Here is a 10,876-nt window from a genome sequence, read left to right on the forward strand (position 1 = left end):
CCAAGTTTCTGAAACAAGAGAACGCCTGGGAATCAAGGGCCCTTCCAGACGCCCCCCTACCCCCACCACCGTGGGACACAGATTTATCCATCCCTGTGGCAAATGCTGTCCTGCTCGTCACCCAGTGCTGCAGGATCCTGGTCCAGTTGGGCTGCTTCTTCCCACAGAGAGGTCAGAGTTGCCCAACAAGGACTCTGTAAGTGACTGGTGACAGCAGTTCAGAGGCCCCAAGCAAGGGTAGGAAGCTGAAGCTGCAAACAGGTCAAATGCCCCCGTGGGGTGCCACCCGTCGGGCAAGAGGCTGCTGGGCCCTGCAGAGGGCATGGCTGGTTTGCACCCAAGCAACCAAAGGGGAGACAATGAGACTGTTTCTTCCTCTCAGCAGTGGTACCATCTTGACACTAAGGGCATTGATGGGCTGGTTACCATGGGAACCTGAGCTGCCGAGCCCATCCCAGGGAGCCTGAGGCTCCCTTCCAACAGCTGATGGCTATTCAGGCCTGTTCTTTACCCCGGGACAGAGGGCCTTGTGCCTACCGCCGGGTCTTCCAAACCCACCAATAGCAGAGGCACAAGGACCTCGGGGAGATCTGGGATTTGATGAGATGGCAGGACCCATCGGGTCTGAGGCAGCCGTGGTGGGCCACTGCTGAGCCTGGCTCCCCGTGTCGCTGACCTGACCGAGAAGCAAACTAGAGCATCACATGGAGAGGGTCGTCCCTAGGCATGAACACAAGTACAAACTCAGGAGAAGCCTGTCTGCTGGGTGACCCCAAAAAGAAAGGGATTAAAATTTAAAAAGCGTGTGTGGTGATGGCTCAGCCAGCCAGAGTGGGGACGTGGGAGGCGACCTTGCTCCTTCCCCAGTGCTCACCACCTCCGCCACGTCTCTTATCTCTGAGGGGCCAGCACCAGTGAGAGCACAGAGCAAATTCTGAGTAGATGAGTGTGTGTCCTCTGGTTGTCCTGGAGTGACCCCTCCACCATCAGAGAAATGGCAGGACTGGAACTGATCTTTGAGAGCAGCCTAGAGGCCTGATGATAGATTGACTCCGCCGGGAAGCCCAGAGCCCAGGGGCAGAAAGAGACAAACCAGCAGGCAATGTCAGGGCGACAGGCTGGGGCAATCGGGCGGGGTGTTGATGGCCGGCCAGGACAAGGGGCTAGCCATGGGGTGGGAAAGGCATCCTAGGTAGAAAGAACCTGAATGAAGCAGGAGCACAAAGTGGTTCGGTGGAGTTGGAGCTGGGGGCAGGGCAGAAAGAGGCCCTGCAGCAGGACGGCCCGGGGAGAGACGCCAGAGGCCCCAGCCTATGCTGGGCAACCTCAGCAAGAAGGCAGGGGGCCCTGACAGCCGTCCAGGGGACCCAGGAGACAGGCGAGGTACAGTCCAGACGGGAGGTATGGAGGAGGAGGTGAGGGGAGGCAGGGGTGGGGGAGGCTGAGGTGACTTCAGGGCCTCGAGCACAGGCACCGGGTTAGATGGTCCTTTCAGCAGACAGAGACCGCACGGCAAGGACAAGGTCTGCAGCCAGGGGCGACCAGTCCAGTTGCTCACATATAGAGTCTGAGTCAGGGAGGGTAGCATCCATCCTCAAAGGACTGGAGGGATTAGGGCATTTTCTTCTTTTCCTCCAAAATGGAGAGGTGTACGTTTCATTTTCTTTTTAAAAGTTTTTTATTTATGTGAAAGAGAGAGAGACAGCGAGAAAGCATGAGTGGGGGGAGGGGTTAAGGAAGAGGGGGGAGAGAGAAGCAGACGCCCCCACTGAGCGGGGAGCCCGATGCGAGACTCGATCCCAGGACCCCAGGATCATGACCTGAACTGAAAGCAGATGCTTACCTGCTGAGCCCCCCAGCTGCCTGGAGAGATGGAACGAGGAGACGGCACCAGTAAAACTGTTCTAGATAGAACAATGAAGACGGGCAGCAGTGTGCGTGTGTGTGTGTGTGTGTGTGTGTTTGCATGTGTGTGAGAGCCAGGTGGAAAGAAGGAGAAACTGGCCAGTGGGGTTCACACAGGTTCTTTCCCAATGGCAGCAGACTGCTGAAAGGCTTTCTGGCATGGTGGCTTACGCTTACCCGAGAAACAGGGATGAGGGCCATCTGCCAAAGGTAAGGACAGTGGAAGGCGGGTCAGAGGGGGTGGGTTCGCGCCCTTGCCTGTCAGTCACTGGTTTGGGATGGGCCCAAGTCAGAACCGAACCAGACCTGAGCTCTCCTCGTGGTTCAACAGGCCCGGTGACCCCTCTCTGCGGGGTTGGTGCAACGCTCCATGAGCAAGAACACCTAACACAAGAAATGCTGGCTTGGGGACAAGCACGTGCCAGGACTTCTGGTCAGTGCCAAGGCCAAGCCACAGTCCAAGAGCCAGAAGGGGGGGAGAGAGAGAGAGAGAGAGAGAGGAAGAGAGAGAGAGAAAGAGGCAGTCATGATAACTATGACTGAGAAGCTGTCCACGTGCCAAGTCCCGGGAGAAGGAGGGGGAGACATGTCAGCTACCTGCCCTGGACTGTGGAAGATCAGAGGAACTACACTTCAGGGGCAAAATCTACACGGAGGCTCCGAGACCCCCCCCCCCCCAAAAAAAAAAAAAAAAAAAAGCAGGATGTTCCCCAGGGTGCGAAGGGTCCTCTGTGGCCCTTTTGCCACCCAAAGCCCAAGGCGAGGCAGAGGCCTCGGTCAGGTTCTTCTCAGATGGGGCTCTCTCCCCTAACCCACAGCTCTGTCTCTCACATGAATTCTTCCTTGGCTTCTGCCTGGAGAAACCCAAACTCTTCCAGTGGACCAGTGAGCTGGGCCACCCCCTCTGGCCTGGCTCTGAGTCTTCTCCTTGCCACCTGGCTCCATGAACAGTTACTCAGCTTCCAGAACCCCAGCCCCGGTGGCTTATGAGAGCAGGCCCCTCACCTAAAGCCCAGTCCACTTAAAACTGTCATCATCTGAAGAAAGATGTCCAATGCCAGTGTGGGAGAGTACCAGCTTCCCAGTCCCAATCTCGTCTGTACTGCCCCACCTCCCACCCAGAACCTCTCCCTCTCTACTCCCACACAAGCCAGGCACAGGACTCCTGGCTCAGAGAGTACATGCAAGGCAACCTCAGACCTTAAATCAAAACCAGATAACTACGTCACAGGTGACTGCTATTCTGGGCCTCCCCTCGTCCACCTCGAGCTCCTGACCTTTGGGTCAGAAAATTCCTGCCCTGGGGCACCTGGGTGGCTCAGTGGGTTAAGCCGCTGCCTTCGGCTCAGGTCATGATCTCAGGGTCCTGGGATCGAGTCCCGCATCGGGCTCTCTGCTCAGCGGGGAGCCTGCTTCCCTCTCTCACTCTCTGCCTGCCTCTCTGCCTACTTGTGATCTCTCTCTGTCAAATAAATAAATAAAATCTTTAAAAAAAAAAAAAAAAAGAAAAGAAAATTCCTGCCCCATGATTTTCACATCTGGCTTCTGCTTGGTTCTTGTTTTGTTGTTTTTTAATCGTAACAACAAGCTGTCTGCGGCATGACAACGTTCCTCTGCTGACGAGTGAATTACTCAGGCCCACCTGAAATTCTGGGCCAGGTATGTCCCACTCGGTAGCTATTTTAAGCAGAACTATTTAAGGCAAGTTCAAAATCATTTCAGGCTCTTAGATCTTTCAGGGGCCCTGGCAGCCAGCCTGCCTTTTTATGTTCAGACTCAGAACCAACAAATTAGCTCAACACCCCGGGCAAAGCAAAAATGCAAGGGAAAGGACGGTGTCGCAGCGCCACTTTTGAGATAAACATCACTTCCGAAAGCTACAGATGCTGAGATGTCGTGATTTGGTTTGTGAGGTCGTCTTGTTGGACAAGAAGTAGACAGCTTGTGTCTTCTTGGAGTCATCAGTGTCAAAGGCTATGACGTGCGCAGGCTGCAGTGAGGGTCACGTGCGCCCCAAGATGCTTTGCAGGAGAAAGAAGCCTCGTGGGCCACCACGGTTCCAGTGCTCTGGGTCCGGCTCTGTCCAAACAGCCCTGTGATCCGAGCCAGGCCTTTTGGTTCTCTAGGTCATGAATTGCTTGACAAGCGGAAGGCCCCAGCTTGGGAGGTCTAAAGCAGGGGCTTCTGAGCCAGGCCCATAGGCACCTGTGCGCCCACACACAGGCTTTACACAATCCAGGAATGCCATGACGGGTAATATGATGTGCATTTTTCTTTTCTTCCCCTTGCACGTGTCATGTGTACCTACATATACAACTACATATGTGTATGTATATATATGTATGTGCATACACACATGCATATCTGCATACATATGTATATATCACTATATAGTATATAGTGATATGTACATATCACTTTCAGATAGAAAGAAAAGCACCAAATGTTTAGACACAATTATGTATATAATTTGTATGTTACATACACAGATGTAAGTACTCATATATGTATACTAAGACTTAAAATGCTGCAGATCAAGTTTCTTCCTTCCTTTCCCAGTTCCCTCCCCGGCCCTCCCTTCTTAGAGGCTACCACTAACCTGAATTTGATGTGGATGCTTCCTACATGCGTAAGCATTCATAAATAATACAGAATTACTTAGTCGGTTATTTATTTATTTTTTAAATTCAACTTTATTTTTTCAGTGTTCCAAGGTTCATTGTTTATGCACCACACTCAGTGCTCCATGCAATACCCACCCTCCTTAATACCCACCACCAGGCTCATCCAACCCTCCAAGCCCCCTCCCCTCTAAAACCCTCAGTTTGTCTCTCAGAGTCCAGAGTCTCTCATGGTTCGTCTCCCCCTCCGATTTCCCCCAACTCTCTTCTCCTCTCCATCTCCCCATGTCCTCCATGTTATTCCTTATGCTCCACAAGTAAGTGAAACCATATGATAATTGACTCTCTCTGCTTGACCTATTTCATTCAACATAATCTCCTCTAGTCCCGTCCATGTTGATGCAAAAGTTGGGTATTCATCCTTTCTGATGGCTGCGTAATATTCCATCATACCCATGGACCATATCTTCTTGTCCATTCGTCTGTTGAAGGGCATCTTGGTTCTTTCCACAGTCTGGCAACTGTGGTCATGGCTGCTATGAACATTGGGGTACAGATGGCCCTTCTTTTCACTACATCTGTATCTTTGGGGTAAATGCTCAGTAGTGCAATTGCAGAGTCATAGGGAAGCTCTATTTTTAGTTCCTTAAGGAATCTCCACACTGTTTTCCAAAGTGGCTGCACCAACTTGCATTCTCACCACTTACTGCGTTTTGTAGTTTCCATAAATACCCCACACCATGCATCTGCGACGCGCCTTTCCATCTGCCGTCATTTTTGCGATTTATCTATGTAGACGCGTATCCGGTATACGCCTTTCCGACTACTGCACCGCGTTCCATCGTGGGACTGTTTTGATTTCGTTCTCCATTCTTCTACTGATGGATATTCAGGCTGTGTTTCCCTTCATTTAAAAAGTGCCTCTGGGGGTGCCTGGGTGGCTCAGCGGGTTAAGCCGCTGCCTTCGGCTCAGGTCATGATCTCAGGGTCCTGGGATCGAGTCCCGCATCAGGCTCTTTGCTCGGCAGGGAGCCTGCTTCCTCCTCTTTCTCTCTGCCTGCCTCTCTGCCTACTTGTGATCTCTCTCTGTCAAATAAATAAATAAAAAATCTTTAAAAGAAAAAAAAAAGTGCCTCTGGGACAGCACTCTGCAGGGTTCCTTGCGTCCTCGCGCGAGCTCGTCTCTCTAGCAGAAGCCCAGAGGTGGACCCGCCAATGGAATTCTACCTCACTGCCAGGTGCCCCCCTGTGCTCCGAGGTGGTTCTCCCGATATCCGCTTCCACCAGCAGCACCCAGAAGCTCCATGGGCTCCATGTCCTCGCCAGCGCTAGATACAAACACCTCTCCGCATCTGCCAATCCGATGGCATGAAGCAGTCTCCCTCCTCACTGCCCCATGTCATGTTGTTCCCATCCCTCCGGGGAGGCTGAGTGGCTTTTCTCGAGTTTACTGGCCACTTGACTCCCCTCTCCCTGTTTCTGCTCCCCACCCCACCCCACCCCACCAAGAGGCTACTACTAACCTGAACTTGAGGTGGGTGCTTCAGACAGGGCATTGAACTCCCTATGCATATACTTCTCCATTTTTCTACCTGGCGTTTCTCTTTTACTTATTGATTTGATTGCTTTTTTATTTATTTGAGAGAGAGAACACAAGCCAGGGTGGGGGTGGTATAGAGGGGCAGAGGGAGAGGGAGAAGCAGACTCCCACCTGATCAGGGAGCCTGATGTGGAACTGGAGCCCGATTCGGGACTCAATCCCAGGACCCTGGGATCATGACCTGAGCAGATGCTCAGTTAAGGCAGATGCTTAACTGACAGCCACCCACCCAGGTGCCCTGATAGATAGCTTTTTAAATAATCTATGCACTAACTTGTGTGTCATAAGCCATAAATAATTTTTCTAGTCTATTACATGCTTTTATCCTATTATGATGTGTTACACAGAACTCTTCATGGCTCAATCTCTTCCTTTATTTCTTCTTTCCGTGTTTTGTTTAAGAAATCCTTTCCTGTCCCAAAGCCATAAAGGTATTCCACTCTAGTTATTTCTGGCTGGCATTTACTGTTGGGTAGTGTGAGGTGAGGTCAGGATCTGATTATTTTCCCGATTCAATTCTCTCGGTGCCATTGACTGAAATGCCTACCCTTCCCCATCCACCTGTAACAGTTCTGTTCGCACATACAAGCTCCCACACCTGCCTGGGTTTGAGTTGATTCATCACTATTGCAAGGAACCATCCCCAGGGCCAACGTCCAACTGTCACAATCACCCCAGCTTCATGGGAAGTTTTGTTCTCTGGCAGAATACACTCCCCTCCCTTTCCTCCTTTCTCAGAGTTGTCACAGGGATTCCGGGAACTTACTCTTCCATGTGAATTTTAGGATACATTTGTGTGATTTCATATCCCATAGAAAACCCTGTTGGCAAGTCAACTAAATTACGCTGAACTTAGAGATGAAGGGGGGAGGGGCATGTGATAATCAGTCCTCCTGTCCAAGAACATAGCTTATTCCTCCATTATTCAGACCACTCCTTCAATACATCATTCAAATATTTTAAAATCTTCTGGTAAGTTTCATTTTTTTAAAAAACGTATTCCTAGATTTCTAACGGCTTTTATGCTAGAGTGTATTATCATTTCTCTTCTCTTCTCGAATGCTGCTCCTGGATAGGTTGCTACTGTTACCTGCTCAGTTCTCTGACTACTTATAATAGTCTCTAGGTTCTCGCGGATTATCTACATAGTTATGCCACCTATCAGTAAGCGACATTTGACTCTTCCAAACTTTCCTTCCTTCCTTTCTTTTCCATTGTGGTACATTACCTCGGACCTCAACTATCATGATGAATAAAGAAGTAAAAAAGAGGTTTGTTTGTCTGGTTCCTGATGCACATTTTTCAAAGGAGAAGATCCAGAGGCACGATCAATCTGAAAGGCTTCCATGTTCAAGAAAGGTGAATAACTTTCACCTGAATAACCATCTCAATTACCTTTGCACCATGTAAAATAACACGGCATCGGGTTTTTAGTTGCACGAGAGGGGGTAACACATTCGAGTCAGAAGTTAGAACTTCGCAAAGGCCCAGGAGAAAAGCAGGGCTGTGAGTCAGGGCAGGTATGGGGCATAACACTAATTGCCCATTAAGGATTTGGGGAAAGAGTCACACAAAGGACACTTAGACCAGAGAATGTAGCTGGAGACAAAGAGCAAGGAGCATAATTGTCAGAGTCGACATGCTCTGTGTAGACACAAACAGCTTCCATGCCTTGCTTCCCCTCAGTTTGCTTATCCATAAATCAAAGCTAATAATATCTACATCTTATTTATGAGTCACAAATTCTCCTGGCTGAAAAAGGCAAATAAGGTTTTTAAAGAGTTCTTATTGAGGAGGTAGAGGGTGGAATGCTCCAGGCCTTTTCCACATTAGTAGCACTTGGGGGAGGGAGGGAGAAAAGCTGGTTTGGGAATAAAGAGTATTAGGTGCTCCTTGAGTAATCTCTCTCTCTCTCTCTCTCTCTCTCTCACACACACACACACACACACACGCGTGTGCGCACGTCTTGGAGACAGCCCAGATCCCGAATCAACAAATCCCCTCCGTTTGCAAAGGTCTTCATGGTGGCATCCCCACCCCAGCCCCCCGCCTCCCAGGCTGAGTTGACCAGGCTGTGTGCGGTCCACCCTGCAGCTGCCCTGGACAGAGCTGGTGAGGCGTGGAGAGACTCCCCCAGAATGTCCCAGATCGGGGCAGGTACACACCTGAGGGAAGCTCCCCCACAGGCAAAATGAGAACAGCAGACTTTGCGTATGAAATTCAACTCAGACAGAAGTTGTTTCAAAGCCCTGGCATTTCTGATGCTGGTGGACAGGAACGGCGAGGGGGAATCTATTGCGTGTGTGGCTCTTGTGGAAACGTCTGGGAGGCCCTTTGTAATTTACTGTGCAGCTGAAGAGTCACTTTTAGCTGAAGACAAATTACCAGGCCACCTGGGCTGAGCAGTGAGGTGTAGCAGGAGCCGGCAAGGGGGCGGGAGGAGGGCTTAGCCATGAATGGGGATGGAAGCCTGAGGACCACTTTCCTCAGTCTGGAACATCACCCAGGGAGATTTCGGAACAGCGGGGAGAAACGAAGCCAGTGCTGCCCAAAGGCAAAAACTCCAATCACAGGACGTTTGCAGACATCTGAGCAGTGCATACAGACGGACAGATCTAGCTACACAAAAGACAGGACAGCATTCTCCCAGACACACTCGGACTGACCACGTGAAGTACAGAGCAAACAGCAGAAATCTACTTTTCCAAAAGGCCACACATCTCACATTAGCAGCATCTGTTGAGACTTAGGATGCAGAAGAAATGTCATTTACATTAGGGCCACACCACACTTTGCTGGCTTCTGTCACGGATAATGATGAAACTAAATTTAACACTGCCTGGCATTACAGTTTGAGTTATGAGCTGGTGCTTCCCTGTCGTTTCACTGGATCCTCTAAGCGTATAGTATGTAGGAGATTGGTTAACTGCGCTGAAAGGTCCCCTGGCGGGGCAGCACGCTTCAGTACCCTGCAGCCCCTCCACCAGCCCTAAACCAGCCCCTTGCCCCACGGTCACTCTGCAGGGTTGGGGAAGGAGAAAGGGATCTGCCTCAAGGGTCCTTTGGAGTTATGCCACCTCCCTGCCCAGGGCTTGTCCTCTCTTGCTAACCCAGTCATAGCGACAGCTCAGGTCATGGGAGGACTCTGGGCTCACTGACCAGGGTCAACCCCTGGCCTGGGGTTTTGCTGCCGGCAACACTGGATCTTCCCCAAAACTGTGGCGGGTACACACTGACACCGCCCCTACAGATGAAGAAGATGGGGAAGTGACTTGCCTAAGGTCATACAGCTAGTTTGTAGAGAGCTACCCTTGGAACAGCCACAGAAGCCTAAAAACAAAGCAAATTCCAGGAGCCTGAAGGGGTTTTCAACGCAGGAGCTCCTGCCTCCAGTCCCCTGTGAGGTTGCAGAATCCTAAGCCGCTGGCAAACGACGGATGCTTCCAGATTCCAGCACCTAGCCGCCCTCCCTCCCCTCCGTGATCCGCGGACACAGAAGAAGCCCACGACCCCAAGACTCTGGGCCATGCGCCTGTCACCGCCGAGTCGCGGCGGGACGCCCTGGCGCGCGCTCAGAGTCTGGAGCCCCGCGCAGCCCGTCGAGACCCGCGGGCCGGGCGCAGCGGAGCCGGGGCTCCGAGGCCAAGAAGAGCTTGGTGGGCACTGAGGACAGCGCCCGCGGGCAGAGCGCGGCGCCCGAGAACGGCTCCTTCTCCCGCCCCGCCGGGCAGGTGCCCGCGCCGGGCCGCGGGGCCCTCGGAACTGCCCCTCCGGACGCGCCAGGCCTGCGCGGGCGCCCCCGCAACCTCCGCGGGCCACCCGGTGGGCCCCGCCGAGCGTCCCGGGCGCCGCGTCTCCCGGCGACTCCACGCAGGGCGCCCCGGCCGCCCCCCGACCGCGCGGGCGGAGCCGTTCGGGACCCCCGCCCGCGCGCGGCCGCGAGCCGGAAGGAGGCGCCCCCTTGCGCCGTGCCCACCGGCGGCCGGGAAAGTTTTGGGCGCTCGGGGCCGGCCGCACTCACCTGGCCCAAGTTGAGGTAGCCGTGCTCCGCGGCCACGCGGTCCGCCTCGGCCGGGCCGCCCAGCACTTGCACTGCCCAGTGGTTGGTGTAGACGGGGCGCGGCGGCGGCGGCGCGGAGCAGGCGGCGGGCAGCGCGAGCAGCAGCAGCCAGCGCCAGGGGCGCGGCGCGAGCGACCGGAGCCCGGGCCCGCCGGCGCCCCCCGCGTCCGCGTCCTCGGCGGTGGCGGCGGCGGCCCGGGGCGGCGGCCGGGGCCCGGGCGCAGGCGGCGCGCGCGGAGGCATGGCAGCGGCAGGCTCGCGCGGCGCCCGAGCGGCGAGTGCGCCGGGGGGTGGGGTGCCGCCTTTTAAAGCCGCTCCGCGGCGGGGAAGCGCCGCCGCCGCCGCTGCGGGCGGGAGCGAGGGAGGAGGAGGCGGCCGCGGCGCGTTCCCGCCCGCGCGGCCGGGTGGCGCCCCTGGGCCCGCGCTCGTGCGGCCCGCGCCGGGACGGGCGCAAGCCGCGGGCTGGGCGGCGCGGGAGGCCCGGAACGCCCCCCACCGGGGAACTTCTCGCGGACTTTTGGGGCTCTCGGGACAGACAGACCCCGGCGGCCCCGAGCGGCGGCCTTGGCCCTGCGCGTTCTACCGGGAGCCCCGAGGACCGCCGGGGCAGCTCAGGTGAGTCCAGGCTGGTGGGCCGAGGCCCCAGCGCCCTCCCACCCGTCGGGCATCCTGGAGGCCTCATTCTCCAGG

The 10,876-nt window shown here is 54.3% G+C and overlaps 1 protein-coding gene across 2 annotated transcripts in view; it reads right to left on the reverse strand.

Moving 5' to 3' along the window:
• The window catches only part of PCSK6 (proprotein convertase subtilisin/kexin type 6), a 183,562-nt gene extending 173,024 nt beyond the window's left edge, over positions 1–10,538 (reverse strand). Inside the window, exon 1 of one of the 2 annotated variants that reach the window (XM_032342223.1) lies at positions 10,148–10,538. In XM_032342223.1, coding sequence (XP_032198114.1) covers positions 10,148–10,429 — 282 coding nt within the window. In that variant the 5' untranslated portion in view covers positions 10,430–10,538. The remainder of the gene's footprint in view (positions 1–10,147) is intronic. The other variant, XM_032342224.1, reaches the window with a different exon arrangement.
• Positions 10,539–10,876: the final 338 nt, after the last annotated feature.

This window comes from Mustela erminea, chromosome 5, assembly GCF_009829155.1.
Source record: "Mustela erminea isolate mMusErm1 chromosome 5, mMusErm1.Pri, whole genome shotgun sequence".
Classification (NCBI taxonomy): Eukaryota; Metazoa; Chordata; class Mammalia; order Carnivora; family Mustelidae; genus Mustela; species Mustela erminea.